We start from the raw sequence: 23,761 nt of genomic DNA, 5'->3' as shown, positions 1-23,761 counted from the left end.
AAGGTGTTTACCCCGTCCCATCCCTTCCAACCCTATCCCTACCCCAGAGGCGTCGTCGGGCTCCTATCGCGGCGGAGCCTCTTTCCTTGTTCCTTCACATCCAAACCCCTCCCCGGGAGCGCATATAAGTCTCTCACTTGGTTCCCGGCCCCGGTGTGCTGTATTCTTCAGAGGACCCACCTAGGAGTCCTGATATCTTGGTCAGATCAGCAACTCGTATTGTGTAACTGCGCCCTAAGGTATTACCACCGAAAGAGAAGATTTTCACAATACTTTCGTTTTATGGAGTGACGTGAGCATAAGTTGTAAACCTTGAGACTGAATAACAAGATTAAAACATTCGCTTTTACAATTTTTAAGTCCGTCGTTTCACCAATCCATGGTCAAAATTTAACTTCAATCTTGTGCCTGACAATTTCGGTGTCATAATGTGTCGTGTAAACTACATAATTTGACATTAAGTGACTGCATATTAATTCTCACTGAAGGAGCTAATTACTTACGATTACAAGGATGAATTTTGAGCCGTTGAAGGGAAGCAGGTATGTGAAATATTTCTATTCTACCTTTATTTATTATTGTTTGAAGTTTTTATCTTTACGTAGTCCACCTAATATTAATATTGTTGTCTGCGTGGTCAGTACTTTACTTATTATCGAGACATCTCTTTCACGGTGGAGGCGAGACTTGAGACTCGCGGGAAGGACATACTCTCGCAGACTATTACATTTACATCTACATCACTCATTCTTATGGAAAAGTCAATAATTCATATATTAAGTTCATGAAAAATATGAAACATGTGAAATAGTTCCAATTGAGAATTATTTAAAAAATATAATTTCAAACTGTTATGCAAAGTGATGGCGGGGATTCATTTTGAACGATATTAAATAAAACTGCTACGGTAGAGATTAATCGCATTGCCTGTTTTCGTCAGATGGCCACAAAATTTAGGATGTAATTCTTCTTTAAATCCATCAGAAGTTCTCCCAATAAGTATTTTTATCTGATATTTTGCTAATTCAAGACAATTTTATGACAGAGTGGATGAAACTATTATGATAAATAATTATACAATAATGACTTTAGAATTTAAAAATATATATAGACAACAGCGCTGCGACAACAATTAGTTCAATTGTATATATGGTACTTATCTTAAGCCTGAATCACAAGATCATTTTTTCCGTCATTTCCGAGTGATCACTTTCGCGATCACTAGAGTGATCACTCGCAAATGATCGTCGCCGGCAATTGTTTTTCGCGATCACGATCGCGATGAGGTTTCCCATCACTTTTTTCGTCACTCGTCCGGTCGCTTTTTCCGTCGCTAAAACCGTCACTGAAACCCCATATCGGCCAATCGGAACGCATGTCCGTATGGAGCGATTGCAGCGCAAAGTTTGACAATCGTGGGGACGACAAAGATAAACAAACACGCTATTTTTTCCGTTATGCGGGTCCTATGACAACGAGCTTTGATATCGAAAGGGATGCAAAAGACGACGGCGGGAGGGACCGTGTGATTCAGAAAGCGATTTTAGATCATTAGAGCAACCACTCTTCCCGTCGCGAAAAGCGATCGCTCTAGTGATCACTTTTCACGAAGAAAGAAAATGATCGTGTGATTCAGGTTTTTATGAGGGAATGACAAAACGTTTGCATCGGCGACCGTTACAGTTTAAAGCAAACAATCGAATCAACAAGGGTTTAGGAATCTACTTATACACATTACTCCGCTAGCCACCTCAATGGGGAAGTTGCATGAATTTTTTTCATTTTACAGGCGGGCAGAAATTTATTTTCTGAATTCAACTAAGAAAACCGTATGTAAATTCGGATAAATGGGGACCGATTTATCGGCTTTTGCTACTCCGCCGAAAGGCACCAAGAGCCGAAATATCGTCTTTGACGTAGTTAATGAGGAAGAAGAAGGCTAAAGATGGCAGACACAGTGAGATTAGGAAGAAGGCACGAGGAAATCAAAGACGAGGCCTTGGACAGAATGAGTCGTAGACGATTTTGTGTTTGGGACCTGCCAGTGAAAGTCAGAAAGCCAGCTGATGGTGATAAAGGTAATTGTTCAAATTAACTATTTACACCAGCTATACTCCTAGTAAAACAACAGGATGAATTATACAGATAAAATAGATATTGAATGAGTAAAACAAAAAACATCTGGAATTATGATACAGATATTCTAACGACACATACACTGCCTCATTAAGTCACTCTTCTACGAGTCTTTACTATGTCTTGACCTCCTTCTAATCGTAGGTTCCAATAATAATCAATTCAATGTTCAAAGGTTCATGTTTGTTTGCATTAAAGATTTAATTAAAAAAATATACATAAAATTTCTTTGTTAATGCTATGTAGCAAAGATAAAAAATTATAAAATAATTGCCAAAAAATAAGGAAAAAAAATAAAATATTTGTGAAAATGTCAACATCTACATAATAAATTTGATAAATAATAAATAAACCAAAAAAGAAAAATTTTAATTATCTATTAACATCCATAGTTACCAATGTAATGGCCGTCAATAAGCCAATTTTTCCTGTTGTAAATATTAGTTATAAGTTTCAATTTCACACAGAAAGCACAATAAACCCACAAAAGTACACGTGCGCTATCTTTTTTAATTAACTGATTGTTAACCGGCTGGTTGGGGTGAGCCAAAGCTCACCGGTACAGCATGAAATCAATCCTTCGGCGCGATCAGGACGTGGATATTATTAAGTATATACAATGCAATGCTGTTACTGCCAAGTAATATTATTCCCTGCGGCAAACTGCAATCCATTCTAATTTAAGATGATAAAATAATTTCATAAAGCAATAAAATTGCGCAGTAAGGGATTTTTTGGGATAAATGCTATGAGAATATAGGACTCAACAGGGATTCAGGTAGAGTTGAGGATCAGATTGCCGCAAACCAATCTTGCTATTCCGTAGGTGTAATATAGGGCTAAAAAGATCAATTCAAACCTTTCAAGGTGATAAGGGTGAGATATGGCGACAATGGTCACCAAGGTAGTAGGATTTATAGGCGGTGTTACCTTTATCATACACTTTTACTAGCGCTTGAAAGAGTCCTCAGTTCGCAAATGCGAGCCTCGCAGGAATCCTCTCCCGAACGAAGCCTAAGAATCTAAGACGAAGAAACAGGTAGGACAAATACTCAATATAATACATATTATAATCCGTAAGGGTATTACACGATACTGACTAGGTTTAAAATCGATTCAATTTAAAACATAATACCTCTTTCTCACTCATCATTCGACTATCTTGGGTTTCTGTTGAGCTCCCAATCTGAACTTTATTTCGCTTCCACCCATTCTGGTCTTAGCCTCGTTTTGTGACATGCAAGTTGCCAACATTCCAAATAATTTGATATCAAGGTGGCTGACATACAACATTATCTCTACTTCGCTCTACAATCTGCTAACCATTTCATGTTTTTTTAAAGTATTTCTTCTATTAAAAAAAGTTGTTAACTTGTCTGGCCAATCTACCTGGCCACTCGTCCTTCGACGACTGCTTCATTAGGTAATCATGTTTCATAATGTGGTCAAATAAGCCGTCCCACTTTCTTCTTAGGGTTTCTAAGAACCTTCTCTTTCTTCCCAGTCTTCTAAGCACTTACCCTTAATTTAGAAGGCCGATCCATTTCCTCTTCACCAATCTTCGATAGCAGCACATTTCGAATGTTTTTAATGTTGACTTCTCCTTGTTGCTGTCAACGTGCATGCCTCTCACGTAGAAACTTCTCCATTCGTGGCATTTGATGAAGTGTTTCCTAGTTTCAATACTTAAGTTCCCAGCAATAAATAAATCTTTTTTTCGTACAGTACTCTCTTAGTAGTGACATTCTACTAAATATTTATTGTATATTCGTTGTTTCCATCGCTGATCACTCGGCTTCATAGGCAGGGATGCCGACTTGCAAAAAATATTGGGGGGCCCAAACCGGGGATCTTGCCCCAGCAAATTTTATAGTTAGAGAGTTTTAAGTTTTTCAAGCATTTTAGAAGAGTCATATGATCAACATTAGAACCCTGATAACTCGAATATCGATATCTGGACACTACGGGGAAAATCGGCAAGCCTGACACATTTTTTCCTCACACCCATAACAAATTTTTTAGGGGGCTCGGGCCCCCTCAGGCCCCATGGAGTCGGCGCCACTGTTCATAAGTAAACAACTCTTTTACCATGACAACCTTTTATTATCCTGGTTGAATGCGTGACCTGGTCCCCTATCACTGCTGATTATTAATGCCTTTGTTTTCTTTTTACTGATTTGCAGCTTATATTTGGCCATTATCCTTGCCAAATCATCCTTATCAATATTTTCGGTGTCTTCTTCAGACATTAATTTCCTGAATCTCTGTTGAGGCTATTCTTGCCTTTGATTTATTATTGTGTACTTGAAAAAAATTGAAATTTTCATATTTATTCACTTTTCATACCTCAAGCAATCAATATCAGTATACCGTTTATCGTGTTCCTGGATTCGACAGATTATCCATAATATCTTAAAATCAAAAAGTGAACCATGTATCACGATAGTCTTTCTCCATGTCAAAACTTAACCTTCCTACTTCAGTCTATTTCATCCGAGCGCAACGTATAAAAACAATTCTCACCAGAAATTCGCAGAAGAGGAGAAATGGAGATACTTATGAAGGGGATATTTTTTGGCATATTGTTGGCGTTGTCTCCGTACCTTAGCCAAGGAACGCCAATTGCTGATCTAGAAGTGCGAACATCCGGTGAGTCGAAATGATGGTGGGAGGCATAATTCTTACAAACTCATATTGGTGAATTTTAAGTCTTTTTAACTGCTGCAATTATCTCTTTATCCCCTGAATAATTGTATAGGCAGAGGATTTTAAAATTTCTACCGTCAAATAGAAGTAACATCCGTCAAGGATATGTCTGATCTTACTTATATGAATGAAATTTATGAAGCGTTACCAAAGTTAACTAAAATTTACTGAATTACTTCCCTGCATGCAAAAGCACACACGGTGCAGTTCACTTCGCTGTTTATTTCACGTGAAATATTTGGTTACCATTTCAAAAAAAATCAGCGGTTAAAAATTTGGTGAATCAGATTAATCCTTAAAAATGCACGTAACTATTTTCTTTAACCTTCACCTATCGCATTGTCATCGTTCGACTTTCAATAGTTTAAATGTTCCTTCGTCTGAAAACTAGTGGCATAAGTTTGTTTTGCTCGTTAATTTTTAGTGACCCGGCCAAATTTGTACCCGCAGTATGCCATACTGATCAATATGAAATTGGAATGGATTCTCTATTTTCTCAAAACACCCCTGAAAAGTCCTTAAAAATCATATGTTACAAACAAGGATCGTTTCCATCCTTCTGCGCATATCCCCCTGAAATTCTGTACTCGTTAGCAAACCTTGGACCTGTGACCGATCAAATATAGAGCAATATTCAACCTTGAGATTTATTTTCCAGATTCAAAACTCGGCGACCCCTGCAATGCGACAACACCATGCACCGGTGACACAGAATGCGACTGGTCTGGATTTTGCAACTGTAAATTAGAGTTCACTGCCGCCGAAAATTTAACATGTGTTGATGGTAAGACCTTTCGAAGCATCTTTGTATTACATATGCCGCCTCCACACCTGCCAGCCGCTCAATAGATGTGACTTAGGACATGTTTGGGTGATTATCCTGCATTGCCGAGTTAGGGCTCATATTGTGATGACGTCATGGATTTAGCAAAATACGGGCATTGCTTGATATTTCAATGAGTGGCCGCACATGGCGCACAAGTAACGGCTCACTTTAAAGATTCACTCCATCGGGAACGGTTCATTTCCATTTTCTCATCGTTTTTGTTCAGAGCAATGAATAGCTCATTGAACGATTCATCCGCAGATCTAATCGCTCTCTCAAGTACATCGAAACATGAAGCTTGTGAGTGGTGGAAGGGCTCCATATTATCAATAAAAGACACATACTTTCACAATATCGTTGCAAGCGGCTTCCGGGTGCAGCTGCGTGTTGCGCTTTGTCGTGCAAGCTTTCGCGACCGTTGCAGGACGCATCATCAGGCGATGAAATTTCGGCGAAAAAAGGCGATGACATTCATCGCCTGATGATGCGTCCTGCAACGGTCGCGAAAGCTTGCACGACAAAGCGCAACACGCAGCTGCACCCGGAAGCCGTTAGCAACGATACCTCTCGCTGCGAAAACCCACGTTCAAAACTTTCACAATATATTTGAAAATTCCTACCGGTTTCGGGAGTTACGCCATCATCAAGCACATAAAATATAATAAAATATGGCGAGGACATCTTTATATGTATATGTTATGGTTGTTAAAGGAGAGGGGCGGTTCAGTCCTGGGATTGGTAATTCCTGGAGGGGAAGGGATAGTTCGTAATAATTCGGGTTGTCGGGGTGGGGGTTTTGGGAGGGTGATAATTTTTTGAGTAATAAGGGGGATGGATTGAGGAAGGTTATGTCGTTCATTAGTTTTTCGTTTATTGCAATCTCTCGAATTTCCAAGGCATCCATCCTCATCCCTTTCCCTTTAAAATGCAGCATTTCTGGATCCAAACTGCTTTGGTGCCCCATTTCCAAGATGTGCCGGGCGAAGGCTGACGAATCATCCTTGTTCTTCCAGCATGCCTTATGCTCCTTCATCCTCTCTCAGCGTGGTCATTTTCATTGAGAAATGGAGAATAAACACTCAGCACCTTATCTAACCAGTAAATCTATCTCATTATACATATTAACTCTATTGATTGCTAAATGTAGAGTATGTTTCTCTGTGGAAGTGAGGCTTGGACTTTGACAGCAGCAGAGAAGTCAAGAGTGGAGGCATTCGAAATGTGGTGCTAACAAAGAATGATGAAGATGAAATGGATTGACCATGTAAGTATCGAGGAAGTACTAAGAAGATTGGGAGAAAAGAGAAACCTCCTAAAAACCTTAACCTTAACTTACAAGGAGACATCGCCAAAGTGATGTTCAGGTTCTGGATACGGATGTTATTTTCTGAAACTATACAGGTAAGGTAGAAAAAGTATCACGGCTTTCTTCCACATAGGCCCGGGTTCGATAGATATTCGCTTGTAAAAACTTCGCGCAACATGACATCCCTTGAGTAATCGCCGTGGTAAGGCACAATTCGGAGTTTCGTTTGAAACCCAGAAATTGATATTAAATTTCAAAAATCGCGAAGTAATTAAATAAAACGAATGGGGATAAAATGTTACAGTGATTTAAAAAATTAGAAGAGAAAAACACGGCCGTAATTAAGAGGTAGCGATTACTCAAGGGATGTCATGCTGCGCGAAATCTCGAAATCGAAACAAGCGAATATCTCTCGAACCCGGGCCTATGTGGAAGAAAACCGTGACACTTTTTCTACCTTACCTATATAGTTTCAGTTAATAACATCCGCATGCAGATCCCGAACATCACTTTGGCGATGTCTCCTTGTTAGTTGGCCACATTTTGAGGCACGATGGTCTGATGAAGACAATCGTTGTAGGACAAGTGGAAGGGAAAAAGGGCAAGGGACGGCCCCGAATGAGTTACATAGGACAGGCTATAAAGGATGTAAAAGAGAAGAAATATGTAGCTATGAAAAGGTTGGTGGATAGGAGAGAGAAATGGAGAGCTGCGTCAAACCAATCCTAGGATTGTTGACTAATAATGATTAATTATTATAGAATTTAAGAAAAAACAAAGAGACCGGTGAAATTTGCATATTTATAACTTATTTACTACAGGCAGATGAATCACCGTATAAAAAATGGGGTATTCACCGTAATACTATTGTCTTTTTGAGAATTAAACAATTATGAATTTCATGTTCGTGACCTTATAATAACGTAAAAAAATAAATAATGTGAAATTTCGTCCAACAACACAAGTGTCGCCGTCCTATTAGTTTTTTAACCCACAGTGCGCAACAAAGAATGGACATATGGTTCGTTCAGTGTTGTACTTTCTTTCCATAACCAGGGAACGGAGCCATTGGCAGTATTTGCAACAACAACGTTGGCTGTGAATATATTACCGATTCGCAGTGCAGTGTCCCAACCGGGAGAGGAAAATGCATATGCCCAGATGGATTTTTCGGCCCAGATGGGTTTCAGGGCTGTGTTGCGGGTAAGTCGTCCTCCTACAACTCAGAGAATCATCTCACGAAAATCTGCTGACCCCATTCCTTTCACTATTGCTTATCACTGAACCATTCAAAGGCGAGCCACAATATGCATTGAGCTGTCATGCGAGATAAAAAATTAGCGATAGGCGCGCAGCTCAGCGGGATGAAGCTGAACCACATGCCAAATTTCGTTTTTAAACTGTTCTTAAGATCGCGTCAGAAGAAAGTTATGCCAAGATTTTTACAGCTGTGGTTCCCTCTTCTTGCGCTGAGCGGCGCACATGTTTTGCGGAGATAATAAAATGCGAAATATTAGGGATGAGATTTAAAGTCGAGTTCCAACGACTGAGCGATCATCATATTATCTTCTCACGCACGTGATCGAGGATATACTCTGAGATTCTGAGTCTTTATATTGCGGATGACTTGTCATTTATTTTGCTGTATTAAAAAATCGGTGCCTTCTACAATGCTAGTGCAGTCCTGGTAAGAAAAAAAACTATCCGCCGTATTCATAGATTTCCGCTGAAACACCCAAGTGGGGCCACAAACTTGGTTGGCTACTGAGACCTTTTGGTCGCTTACTAAAGGAAAGGTATTAATGGACTCTATTAAGTAAGCTACGAACAATGAGAGCTGATAACCTAGTATGCTACTAGCCAGATAGGCATCCGATACTCAGCAGCGACTGTGTTCCAGCCGAAAGGCTACCCTTGGCAACCCTGTATCCGACTCACCGAATGAAAGTTCAGTGCACGTCGTAGTTTCCTTGCGGCCATTACAAACTCTATGCTTGCAACTATACAAAACTTTCAATTCCTGTCAACTATGATAATACATACGTTTCCTGCCTTACTTAAAGAATGGACTTTTCATGTTCCACTTTGGTAAAAATGCGTGAAACACCCATAATAGCAAACAAATGTGACCGAAGGTGTACCATTCACAACGACCCGCCATATTTAGTAGCTTTCTTCAAGGGCGCAGCTAGGAATTAAGTCTAGGGGGGGGGGGGGTTTCAGGCGCAACTAATACTGGGGGGCTTTGGGTATTGCATATCCGCTAGGGTAAGCAGGAGGTGCGGAGGCCATCCGCCGGAAAAAGATTTAATATAGATGGTTCAAAATGGTGATTTTTACGGCCCTCTGAGGGATATTTTATAAATCCTCACACTATTCTATAAGCAATATTAATCCAATTAAGTAAAATAGATTTAACTTAAAAATTTCTATGAGCTCTGGGGGGGTTTGTCCCCAAAAACCCCTCCTCGCTGCGCCACAGCTCCCTTAAGCAAAGCAGGATGGTGTTTAAGAGCCGGCTGCTAAGATAGTAGCATACTAAGCTTGGTAGCCCTTAGTAACGATCTATGAATACCATTGCGATAGTGCACTAATACTTAGAACGCCGCTAAGCCGTTACCAACTTGCTTAGGAGACTATGAATACGGCCGCACAATATTTCATATTAAATAACGTTATTGGCTTGAAAGAGTAGATACTTTCTGGTGGTTGCCGCTAGTGCAAAGGTGGCATCGGTGGGCGAGCAACGATTTCCATTACAAACTTTGAAAATTTTCAAATGCCATCAATGATTTGCATACAAGCATTACAAGGAAGGCATTACATGATCGCTGAGAGCCGGGTGCTCCATCCTTCGTGACGAGACAAATAATAATAATATAATTTTATTCCACTCATATTCAAATACATTACATCGAGAAAACCCTTTAATAATTGTGGAATATATAGGTACCCCTTTGAAGAATATTTTTGGGGCTACCAACATGCACTGTTTAAAACATGACTGGTGCCAGCGTACATGAAAAATACATTTATATCGTTTAATTTAGTTATTTCTTTTCTAAACAATTTCATTCGATTGTGAATTCACAGCAATTTACATATGGATAACTAACTTTCTTACATAACGCATAAGAATTACATGCTCACAATATACCTTTATTTGAAAACGTTTTATAACACCTTTCTTTAAGCAGAAACTCTTTTTCCTAATACTGCATAATAGGCGCGTTCACCCACATTTTTTTACTGTTGGTTATGGTAGACTTCGATAAATAAAGAGATTATTATCCGTATTATTCCTATAATTTATCCGTAGCCTACTTATGGAATTATTCGCGACGAAAATTGTTCGGCTTTAACCATTTAAGAGGAGTTGATTACGTCACGAGCTAATGCCGATCGTGTTTTCGCTTCTCAGTAACCGTCCATAGAAATTTTCGACTTCTAGCTTGATTGCACGTCGTTCATTTTTATCGAAATCTTCGTTCCAGGTAAATTTAGAAGGTACAAAGCGTGAGAGGTATCAGTTTTTCCAGGTTTCACTATGATCGCACAATAATTGACAAGTTTCGAAAATTGTATTGTCATCATCAAGATGGCACCTTGGTAACGATAAGATCAACTGCCGAATCCCTGATCGGAAGATAAACAGGTGTACATTTGACATATTATTTTTTTTAACATTACATTTTACATGACACAACATATCATTTTTTCGTGCGAATTAAAAATTTCATTATAATGTCCTCAGCTTGAGGTTCCTGCAACTGCCACTTAAGGCGCTAAGTTAATGTTTAATCTGCATGGACTAAGATGCCAATTTTTTCCAGATTCACCACTCGGAGACTCCTGCAACGACAGTAATTCGTGTTCTGGTAATATGGTATGCAATGTCAGCCCAGGAGAAGGCCAATGCACGTGCAGGGCAGGGCTCCATTTGAATGACAGCCTGATCTGCATTCACGGTAAGTACGGATAACTGCTTTCAAGACCGACAGGAGTTTATTTTCATCCAAAGTAAAGTTACACTATATAGAAAGGTTAAAAATAGGGATGAAATGAAGCAATATTAAATCAAAATATCTTCTGGATTAAAACAACTAAAAGAGCTTCATTATGACAAAAATTGAATTTTAGATAATTCAGAAGCGAAACGTTCAAATATTACAACATAATAAGCACACCGCAAATAATCACCCCACAGTACTCATTTTCTTACAATGGTTTGAAATTTTATAATATTAACATTTATCTCTCTCTGAAAGCCAAATTTTCAATTGTCTGATCATGTCCCTCTTTAGATACTAACGAACCGATTAACGGTTGCATTCATCTCGAAGGTCAATTTGACGGCAGCGATATTGTAGTATTGCAATTGGGTCGATAAGCCTTTCAAATGCATAATGGAATTTCCCTGAGCAATTAGTTTTAAGGGAATAAATTTTCGTAAAGCACCTTCACAAGCGCTTGATTCTCCGAGTGGGTGCGATGTGACGACTGAGACATTGTTAACCCACGTGATCCAGACAATTGGGTCTATAATTGTTCCAATAATAAAAAATTCCACATTATTACAGTATGTGGTGGTGATTATTCCAATCTTATCAAAGTGTACTTAAATATCAATAACTATCGATAGGAATAATATATCGACCACTAATTCAATGCGGCGATTGACGACAAAAAGTCGAGAAGATGTCCTGAAACTTATACACAAATGGGCTTATAATTTATTTATTAAGAGACAATCGACCATTATCGAAAAATAATCAATTAACATCGGATAAATTAAACTGATTTCATGCCTCGCACTTTTTACTGCATCTTTAATAAATATAACCAGACGAGGAAAGTATGTTCTGCAAATTTTAAATCGATACCGTAGAAAGCAACGTGGATAAGGGAGGGTATCGAAAGGCTTACAATTAGACGAAAAAAACAGATCAAATATCGAAAAGCAAATAAATGGATTATATCGCTTTCACCTATTTCTCAACCGTCAGCTAAATGCTATATTTGTCTAGAAGTTTCAAGGTCATCTCGCAGCAGTCATAGGAGTTATGAGAAAAGGATAATTTAACAGGAAAATCATGTATCGAAAATGAGCCCACCTATGGATGTTCATAAAGGGACGGAGAATCGTCAGATACGCCTCTATTACGTATTTCACTTGTTTATCGGAAGCTCATGGCATAGAGTTTGATCGACACATGTTAGTGATTGGCGGTTAAACCGAATCGCAATTTCTCGCAAATAAAATATTCGAAAGAAAAATCCATGACGACATCATTAGCCCTATCGAGTCTCGGATATTTACACAATGGGATATGTCATTTCCCATGCCGGTGTGGTAATGTTCCAGATCTCGTTTAAATTTAGATTATAATCACCATAAATCCAAAGGTATTATCGAGTACCTAAATAATGCTTCAATTGACAGGAATGATGCCAGGATGATATCCTGAGAGTTTCATGCAAATCAGTTAGAATCTTGATGCGAGTGTATCGATAAAGATGAATTAAGATCCTCATCGAAAAGTAAAAGAATTATCCCAGTAAAGTTGATTGTCATTCATAAGTCAATCTTATTCAAGTGCGATTTGTATATTTCAAATCGGGAACTTTGATTGCAACGTGGATAATTACATTTGTCGAATGAGTATCAGTCGAAAAAGGCACCGATCAAGTAGGTATGGTTAAACTAATGAAGGTGGTGACTTCTTTAAACAGTGTCTTAATTATTTACTTGACAACGTTTTGTTGGATATGCTTCAAGATGATCGTCCAAAAATCATGCGAGTAGTAAGCTCCCGTTATTTTCCTTATATTTACAGAATCAATGTGTATCGAGTTTGAGCCCAGTTAAGAACATATTCTCCAGAGTGCAAGATGGCTGATCATTTCTTCTAGCAGATTCGAAATATGTGCATGGTCAAGTCTGAACTCCAAAATCGACCAATAACAATGCTGGATCCAAAATATTTTATTATATTATTGTACTTAGTTCGACGCATCGAAATTCTGGGGTAACCTAAAACTCAGGCAAAAAATCGAGTGTTCTGCATTTCATGGAATTTTTCCTGCAGTTATTGCAAATTGGAGAAAAAAATCGAAATTTAATTCCAGAATAAAATCATTGTCGATTTTGAAAACATCTTTTATAATATTTAAAACATTTTTTCCAAAATATGACTACAGCAAACTATTGAGCGAAAATTCTAGTTATTATCAGTGGAATATCATTTTCATTAGAAATTTTGAAAAACGTTGACATCAACGAAAACTTTTTAGTCCCATCAGGCTACCACACTAATTCAAGCCAATATATATATTTCGAGATGGAAATGACTTTTTTGAGTTCTCAGTTAAATTCTCTCGATGAACTTTTTAGTTTTGCCACCGAATACTTCACATCCGTACCCCGTAAAAATTGGGCTGCGAATTTGTGTCAATCACACAATCAGTGAATCAGTTTGCAGCTGTATCATACTGGAGGATGTTTCTCTGCTATTTTCAAAGGTTTTTCTTGGATTTTTACAATTTTCTCCGAGCTAAATACTGCTAAACTCTAAATATACAATTTACATATAAATAATACATTTTAGAGTGGGCTATCTTTCCAAATTTCAACTTTTCCCTATAAAATAAAATATGTGTAGGCGTTCGGCGTTTAAGTTTTTTTTTCAACTTTAATCCCATTTCTCCAGTCCCAATTGTGTAATCTAGCAAATCTTGGAGGAAATTGCCGATCAATAGTTGATCTGCTTAAAGTTTTCCCGTGGTTGCTTAAGCTGAGGCCAGGAAATCCAATATTCATGCATTAACGTTAAAGGCTTTGGGTGTCGCCTTAGAGCGCCAATTATAAAGTTAACTAGATGACGAAGAAATCTTCTATGACTCTTCACTAACTACCTTCAAAGGAGGAAATATCTTGTGGTCGTCGCTGATTGTGAATTTAAAAAAAATAGCTCATCCAAATTCTAAGAGCACCTGCTAGGGAGTCCGTACGCACAGGCTCAATAAAAACAATATGTTTATACCCATACACCCATGTCATTAGTAGTTCTATCTATATTCTGGAACTCATAAGACAATAGTTAATACCATTATGGTGCAATCAACTTTCTACCACGTCAATAGCGGAATGCCAATTGGTTGGGCAGCCAAGAATGTTTCCTGCAACATTCCGTGGAATGGTAGTCAAGTGTGACCAGTGGATATCAATTCCAGTAAAAGAAGGATTCAGCCAATTTTAAATTCCAGAGTGTGAATACTTTCAAAGGGCATATTTGAAAAAAATTATAGATATTAGATAAACACATACTTGCATGTGTTGATATTATATTTTTTGTGTAAGACCTTAAAGACTTTTGTTATCAATGTGTTAAGTAAAAACAATAAGTTTTTTACAACATGCAGGCCAATGAGACAGTGAAATTTATACCAATCAAAAATATTCCCAATCTATACAACTCCCGCATTTGTTTAGCGGTACACGGTTGAAATACATACATGCATAGAAAAGTGTTTATGGTATGTGTATCTAACAAATGCTTTACTTATTTCTTTAGCATTTGCTTTGACCCTTCTTTATCAAGGTTTTTACCATTAAAAGTATATTTAAGATGCTAATAAGCATTTTTATTGGTGAAATTATTGTTCTTGGGATAAAAAGAATATTTGTGACGAGTGAATTTTTATGACGAAGCTATTTTTTTATGACGGAATTGCAATTTTATGACGAAATTTTAAACCGAAATTGACAGATTTTTATGACGAAATTCACAGTTTTTATTCGCCGATAATATTTGCCTCTATTAATACATAATGGAATAGTTAACATCGTATTTCCTCTTGTGCTTGGAGAGTACCTTATGATTTGCTTCCATTGTTTGCAGGCGATGCAGTTGTTGGCAGCGTTTGCAGCAAAAATTTGGGCTGCGAAAATGTCAACAATTCCATGTGCAGCTCCGCGGACGGAAAGGGAAAATGTGTGTGCACATCCTTTTACCATGGAAAAGACGGAGATAACGCCTGTGTTATGAGTAAGCTATGACTTTTCGCGATAATTTTGTCAAAATCGAAGGTCATTTTAATATTGTCAATGATCACGTCTGAGGCATGCATGCAAAATTGTAAAGACGTTAATACATTCATTCAACAGATTGCAGAGTTTCATGATGGCTTTAGGTGAACATTTTGTTAAAAAAAACTGCGACGTTTCGCATTGTAAGAAATCGTGATGGAAAAAATGATGGGGCTCAATTGAAAATGCATGGGGCTCACTACTTAATAATGAGCAATACTTTTTCCGTACAGTGCAGAAAAGTGCAAAAAAAACCTTCTCCTGTGGGGTAATTTATCTAAAACCTTCCAAATGTACGGCAGTGAACAGGGTGGCTTCTCTAACTAAATTATAAAATTCACGGTTTTTTCCAGGTTTTCACGGTCTAAAAGTCGTCAAATAGGGTAGTTTCCTTCATCGAAGAAAACGAAATGCACTGATTGCGATTCCTTACCCACCATTAGTGTCTTCATAATATACAAATTATTTGGTTTTAGAAATACCGGTTTAGACGAATGGCAAGGGTCAATTTTAACCTCATTTGAAAAAGGCCAGGTTGGCGCCCATGCGATTCCACTCCAAGTGACGTCACAGGGACCTAGTTTCTATACGAGTAGATAGGAGTTTTACATCGTCTGATATTAACAATGCATGCATGAGGCACAGAGCACATGGAAACATTTCTTAATAATCACACATTAAAAATACCTAAGTTCGGCAAGTTCCCTTCGTTTGATAGGGAAATTATAATCCTTATTTAAGCCAAGCGCTACCTGCTAGCAGGGTACTCAGCTACCTGCTAGCAGCCGGCGTCGTATCAGCGCTCAAGCCACGCCCCAAGGTCACCTCACACGCCGACAGCTGGAACCAGAAATACGTCACACGGACTTTTCCCATCATTCCTACTTAGCCGTCGCGTTTTCGCGCGCTTGAAAATTTTCACTTTTCATTTAATCGCGATAAATAGATATCGTCATTATAAAATCTAAGAGCGTGAAATGAGTACTCCAGGAGTAATAATCTTTCGATTAAGGTAATAAAAAAATAATAGGAAACCACGGTCTGTTGATAAACCATTGTAGGTAGAAATATTGATGATGTAACAGTCACCGGCCACATCTTAACTAAATATTTATCAATCGCGACAGACGCCGTGAATGGAAACGCAGAAATGGAGGTGCTCTCTCTCATGACGTCACCTATCGATATCAAAATTCAGGTCCGGATAAAGGTGGTTTGAGTGGGAAAATGGAGGGAGCAGGGTGTTAGTGAACAAGTGTCTGATTTTTCGCCAGAGTTAGTGAACACTTCGTTTACCGGTCTTTCAATCGCAGGCTCAAGATCAATGTGTTGTCATGGCACACGGAACAATAATTGCGCTTCAGGGATGCCGGCTTTCAAAAAATATTGGGGGGGGGGGGCCCAAACCGGGTATCTTGTCCAGGGAAATTTTACTAGTAGTGAGTTTTAAGTTTTTTAAGCATTTTAGAAGCGTCATATGGTCAACAGTAGAGCCCTGATAACTCGAATCTCGATATCTGTACACTCCGGGGAAAATCGACAAGCATGACACATTTTTTCCTCGCACCCATAACGAATTTTTGATGGGGCTCGGGCCCCCTCAAGCCCCATGGAGTCGGCGCCACTGTTGCGCTTCGAAAATACGTACCACAGATAAATGCTTGGACAGTGTCTGGCCTTGAAACATGATCGACGTTTCGATTTTTCTTTCCATTTGCCAATCCTACTTCTACAATCTTGTAGGACTTAAAAATAATAAGATACTTGCTTAATAATTCAGTTTTTATGATTTTTTAACCGATTGAACTCGTTTCTGAAATGGTTCCGTTTGTATGAGGTTAAGTAAGAAAAGAAACCATAAAAATTTTAGTGTTATAAATAATTGTAATTTCCTTCAATGCAGTAAGCCGGACTCGGCCGTAAGCAAGGACTCGCTTCGAAGATAACAGAAATGCATTAGGAATTCTTATTAGAAAATTCACGAAAGATAGCAATGACATGTATGTCTTAAAATGTGCATGACCCTCCATTGGTTTCAGCAGATGTTTTAGGTACGATTCCATCAACATGAGAATGATACAACTCGCAAAATATGTGTAGCGCTTAATATAGAGGATTGCTTACAATTCGCACTCACTGCATGCACCGAAATCGGCCATTATATTTCCGCGAGAACGGCGATGTTTGATACGAATTGCCATAAGAAAAAAATCAGCGGTTCAATTCCCATGGATCGGGAATTGAACCATGGACCTTTCCTGGTCACTGAGCAGGCCACTACGCTACCTAAGTTCCCGAAACCCCATGCCAATTTTACCGAGGCTTATGCTGCTAGATGTTATGCCCTTGCGTTTCATCAATGACGGCAACAATGAGTAGCCCCACTAGCCACCGGTAGGTAGGTTGGTATTTAACGCAGTGGCGCGGAAGGTTAGTTGTCCGTGGTTCGATTCTCGGCCTAGAGGATTTTTTTCTCGTGGCAATTCATGTAAAAGTTTTAGCTGGAGTCACCCGTGCTCACCTGATACACAGAGTAAAGTATCGTCCGCGTAGGATCCGCTCATGGACGTGCAATATCCTTGTCCATGGCTGGCATTGCACTTCATGTTCCCTTGTAACCTCGGGGGACTCGGAGATAGCCGACCAACCAACCTGACCACACCGCACTGATCGGACAACAATAAATAATTATAAATTTATGACCGGATGGGTATCATCCATTTCTTCAACGGGTAGTGGCCAGGACAAATTACAACCTTTGCCGCTTCCCCTACTTATTTGCACTCTTTGAATAAATTTGCTTAGAAATAAATGTGTAAAGGCAAATTGAGTCATTATTTAAAAAAAAATATGCGCTGAAAAATTCGGTGTCATTTTTTTTTATTGAGTCAACTATATCTATTATGTTTATGTTATCAATTGACCTTTCACAAAATAAAAAAAATACAATTGGCTCAGATTCGAATCCCCCCATAACTTCAGTGGATCAATTGAGCGTGAAGTAATCCTACTCAGCTACGGAGACATACTCATTTCGTGTTCTCGGTGAGTCCAAATTTGAATCTAAAAAGAGGAACAACCTCGCCACGGAGCCCAAATGTAAAATCTCCAGACGGCCAAAACGTGTGCGTGGACGTGAGTTTCCTCAGTGTATTCCATCCGCCTGGGCTATTGCGCCTGTAGTTTGACTCCTGTCTCGCTATCCCGATCACCTGACGTCCGTCCTCGTCGGCTTTTATCAGCGTACTGGTGAGAGACGCAGGCTACCTCATGTGCCAACCTTCCAAGTTTTTACCGACCCTACCACATCAGTTAAGTGGGGCTCGTGGGTGTCTACATACTTTTGAAAACGATAGTACCTAAGCGTACACGGGAAATATATACCCTGCACAAGGGGCCACTACGCGTTTCAGGTGAACTCACGAAAATTTAATGCCGGAAAGTGAGCATAATTTTCAATTTCATAGGAGTAATTTGAGTAAGTAATTTGAGAAAAACATTGGTGAAAAACAGATAATATTCTAGGGATTTTTTAATTGCCAATTGTTTCGCCTATAGCGACCGATCCCTTTCACGCATTTTAACCTCCTCCTACATAAACCTTCAACTCCAAACGTTCTCCATCCTACCTTTTCCACTTGAGTTGTTTTTAAGTCTGTTCCACCAAGAAACTCAGCTTGCTCCGATGATGGCGCTTCTGCGGCGAAATCCACTTTCGTTCAGAAATGAAAAGTGAAGAATTGGAATGACGTCATTCTCATCCTGAAAATGTCAAGAATTTATTGATAGTACAATTAAGTCAATCTTAATTAAAGAGCATTCTGCGTCAGTTAGCAAATCTCCCGACTGAACCGAGTTGTTCCCCACATGTTCTCAGAAGCATTTCTGGAGAGATAAGTGTGTTACACTTGAAGCGAGACGAGGAGCTGAGTTGTGATGTTTTTATGCAGCACCAAATGATACGGAATGACAGGTGCATAATGTGACTCGAGTTTTCATGTTCAAGCTCGAATTTAGGCTGGATAAGAGAGAATAATACACAATAATTCATGATAATAAGTGAACACTCGAAATACATTTCCGACGCAAGTGATCGCCACAAATATCACGTGACATTCTGACATCCAGAAACCGGCAACTACGTTTTCCGCTGAGCTCGAACTTCGGGTATTGCCTATGGCTTCTGCGCCTTGAAAGGGACAGTTTGACTTACTCTCACCGTCCGCGAAAGTCTTACCGAGGCATTCTTCTCTATTCCTAAATTCTTCGTGACTTCCCCGACTCCAGGTGCCAGAACACAAGGCAAGTTCTCAGTCACGCGATTCCTACCCTGACAGTATTCTGAGTAGTCTGGCTTGCACTAAAAATACCGAGACGTATCAGCGTTGCAACGCACATATAAGGAAGAAAGGAAAATTAGAATTTAGTCAGAAAAGAGTATAAAAAAAAGTTCCTACAAGTTAACCTTCCAGATACCTTCAACACATTATTACCAAACACTACCGATGCACATTGCTCGATTTTTAAGTTTTTTAGATATATAGATACTTCGGAATGATATTCATTCCAGTCGTTACATTTCTCTGAGCAAATATTTAAATAATTTTTAATATATTATCAGTAAGTATCAGTAAGTACTCAACTCACATCTTCATGATCATCGAAAGGTCGAATGCCTTAATATTTATCATAAATATATTTTAAATAATTAAAAAACCATCGGAATCATTAATTAAATGACTTCTTTGCCTATTTATTACCATTTTAAGACACATTTACTAAACAATATCTTTGCCCCTTTCATTGAGAGTTAAAACTAATTCTTTCCCCTATTTTGATTCTTTTTTTCTGCTAGAATCAGTCGTAATTGGCGCCTGGTGATATCATGCATGTCAATGTCCTCCACATCATTATGTCTGTGAAAAAATCTGATCAATACTAAAGTACGAGTATTCCCCTGAAAGAAAAAGACAAAACTTCCTACGACGCATTGTGGTCTAAAAGCCTGCCATTTTACTCATGCCCATAAATATATCACTGTTCCAGTGAAAAATTAAAATTATCTTAAAAGCAATTTAAGGCAATCCGATATCTCATCTGAAAAATATAATCCAAAAGTTACATTCCCTCATAAAAAATTACCTTATCGGTTGTTTTTGCCAGGGAAAAAAGTAAAATACTTCTTCTTATTTTCTTTTTACAGGATGGGAATAAGTTGCGGTACACAAAATGAAGACACCACTTGTTATCGAGTAAATTTATACTTGGGGAGTAACTGTTATTTCACTTGTAATCATTGAAAAATGACTGAAAATCTTTCACCACCGACACTGGTGAACGCGAACATGGATGGTAACCGTGACGCAAACGACCATATTAACAATAGCACATATATTAATCGTTTTTCGCCGGACAATATGAAGAAAAAATATGGAAGCATGATGCTCGAAATGCTCAGAAAATTTTATTTTACTATATGTGATGTATAAATTGACCAAACGACCCAAAATTCTCGACCACCCTAGAGTCTCGACGGTCGAGACGAGAATTTCATTTCTCGGCATTGTCGGGACGAGAGTCTCGGAGCGACGAGAGTCTCATCCAGACATGATGCACACTCCTTGAAAAATTGGATGCAGAGGGTAAATAATTAAATAAAATATTTTTTAATGTGAATAAATCCATAAAAGTCGTAAGGGATACCTTAGTAAACTCTATCATCGACTGATTGCGGTATTCATTGGAAATTCTCGCCTTGCCCGGGAGTCTCGGCCGGTGTCGAGAACTTCCGACGAGGGGCGAGACTTCTCGACTCTCGTCAAGACTCTTGACCCAGGCGAGATTCTCGCCGCGCCGAGAATCTCGTCCCGACAATGCCGAGAAATGACCGCCGAGACGAGACTCTCAACCAGCACTAGCTTAGATACCTTAACGAGGGTTAAAGTAGTCAAGTTACACCATTTGCACCACCCGATCAAGTCAAATAGATCCCCAGTGGTCAAGGAACGCGTAAGAAATACACGAAGGTCGACTTCGGAGAATAACGGAGACGGCTGCGCCGGGTATGTGGACCGACTTTTGAAAGTGACTGCACATAATGAACAAAAGGAGTCCGATTACGCTTCCTCGAGGGACATCAGATGTCACTTTAACTACATCGGCGATCATTCCATTAAGAATTACTTTTTGCTTACAGTCACTCAGGAAGTCGCATATCCTATTCACTGCTTTTTTGTTTACCCCACACGAATTCAATTTGCATAAAAATTCGATGTGATATACCGAGTCGAAGGCTTTATAAAAATCAAGAAATAATGCTTCAACTTGTCTTCTTGATTAACCAAGCAAGACAGTTTAAATGCGAGAGTGGTAATCAAAGCACTTGGTGAGACCCAGAAAACCGCTTTAGAGGAGTATATTCAGTTCCCTAAAGCGCTCATGACTAATATCAAGAATCGAAGAAATCAATGAACCAGCCCCCTAGCAAAGTTTATTTTTCAAATACTTCCGTCATCAAAATAAAATCCAAGTTACTGAATCGCTAAAAATTCGAGGCGCTAATTCTAGAGGGAATAAATTCATATCAACCCAGGACAAATTATGTAATTAACAACAATCCCTTCAAATTTCCAGATGCTAAACTCGGAGACGCTTGCCCTAACGGAAATGAATGCACCGGTAACACAGAGTGTATCGGAGGATTTTGCACCTGCAAGATGGGGAACAGTGCAGGCGATGATCTTGTGTGTAAAGCAGGTAAGGAAGGGCATTCGGAGCAGTTTCAAAAATTCAAAGCTCCGGAGACGATGAGTTTACATACGCGTAAAGAAATATTTCCGATCCCTTCTGCTATTACCCATTGCAAGTGCCAGGTATCAGTGTGAAGCGATTGCGTTCTATACGTTATCGGATTTATTAATATAGTAGCCAAAACAGGGGAAATGGTATAACATCCTTAATCTGTATAACTACTTTATATAAATATTCGAGCATTAAATGTTTACAATTTGATTATACCTGTAAGAATATTTCGGATGATGAGATTTCATTTGTATCCTTTAATTGAGTATTCAAGCAAGTTTAGGGCGATATTAAAGTTGGCTTACTTAATATATTACATTTGTATTACATTTATTTAAAACATTATAGATCTTTAATTACTATTTAAAAATATATAGTAATAATCACGGCATCAAAAGTGTCTTGGTAGAGAAATATCACGAAGAAGATATGAGGATACCTTAAAATGGTGCTAAGTAACTACAGCCCATTACACTTGACTTCTTATCTGTCCTACCTTCTAAAGTTCGAGGTATACAATTCTAGTATGCCATTCTTTCTAAATTAAAATGTTTTGTATACTGCGCAATATATTACTTTCCGAAACCATTAATTTGGTTACAAACGAAGTTTTAATCACATGAAACTATTCTATTCGCCAAAAAATACAGGTTGAATGTTTATAATATATATTTCGAGCCCATTCAATCGAAGAATAGCAACAATTTTTCAATTTTAAAGAGCCGTAGCAATTCACAACGAAAATTGACCTCTTTTGAACTAAGAAAGTATATGAAGAACTATAAATTTTAATTTGATCATAACCATTGATACTGAGTGTTATATATTTCAGAATAATTAGCAATATAAAAAATTCATTACACCCTGATTTAGTATTAAGAATTAAACTTAATAAATTTTGTTTAATATAGCGATGTTATATGTAACATCGAAAAGGAATAAATGAGGATTTTTTCCTAAATATATCCGTTTATGAATGTGGCATTAGCCAAAGATATTTTGGTTACCTAAGCTTGAGCGTTATTTCTGTCAGAACTACTTGTAATTTAATGATACCCTGAAGACCGACTAATTCAAAATATTATGAAGGGAATGGTGATCTACCGTGTTTGTATCATTGTAATATGGATATATGGATAGAATTCTCATACGATTAGATCAACACTCGACCTGTGTATTCTCCTCGATGAGTTAGTCTTCGAAACTCTCTGCCTGGCATTCATGAAATATCAAATGTTTCGGACCATTTCCGATGGCACGTTAATTGGAAAAAATATAGTCTGTGTTTTGCTGTATTAATTTTTCATTTTCGATTTCAGGAGACGAGACGATCGGAAGTACATGTAAGAACAACGTCGGATGTGAACAAGTCCCAAATTCGCAGTGCAGCGAAAGGACAGCAAAAGGAAAGTGTACTTGCAAAGATGGATTCCATGCTGCCGCTGATAGAAAATCTTGCGCAGAAGGTAAACGGTGATTCGTGCGCAATATGCATCTAAATGAATCATCTATTCAGGACTTCATTTGTGGAATCGATTGCAATCATAAATAAATCCAACAATTACTTTATAAACTTACACACACTTTAATCATAATCCGACCCGTATTTCAATATAGCAATCAATGTCTTTTACTAGGTATAATTTTCGATATGGCGGGATATCAATCCAATTGGTTCAATATAAACATGCCAGAGGAATTCATGCTGTCAATAGTCTTCATGTTTCACATAACGCAGATTTCCCTGAATAAAATATATTTATATGTGTTTAATATTCCCCATCAGTTCCTACTTTCCTATCACTATCCCCTATACGTTTCCTTCCTTACTGCCTCCCCCTATGACTTCTTGGGTCTTCCTCTTTTTCACCGGCCTTCCACCATTCATTAGAGAAAA

At 38.4% G+C, this 23,761-nt stretch overlaps 1 protein-coding gene across 1 annotated transcript; it reads left to right on the top strand.

The window, feature by feature from the left end:
* The first annotated feature begins 3,100 nt into the window (after positions 1-3,100).
* On the top strand, positions 3,101-23,341 carry LOC124163798 (cell death abnormality protein 1-like). The gene is made up of 8 exons (XM_046540891.1): positions 3,101-3,175; positions 4,620-4,785; positions 5,501-5,626; positions 8,031-8,177; positions 10,808-10,942; positions 14,876-15,022; positions 21,697-21,819; positions 23,184-23,341. Exons 2-8 carry the CDS (start codon positions 4,683-4,685, stop codon positions 23,339-23,341), a joined length of 939 nt encoding a protein of 312 aa, XP_046396847.1. The 5' UTR covers positions 3,101-3,175; positions 4,620-4,682.
* Positions 23,342-23,761: the final 420 nt, after the last annotated feature.

Source organism: Ischnura elegans, chromosome 8, assembly GCF_921293095.1.
Source record: "Ischnura elegans chromosome 8, ioIscEleg1.1, whole genome shotgun sequence".
In the NCBI taxonomy this organism is placed as follows: domain Eukaryota; kingdom Metazoa; phylum Arthropoda; class Insecta; order Odonata; family Coenagrionidae; genus Ischnura; species Ischnura elegans.
Note: the sequence above shows the minus strand (reverse complement) of the source record. Positions and strands in the feature narration are given on the sequence as shown.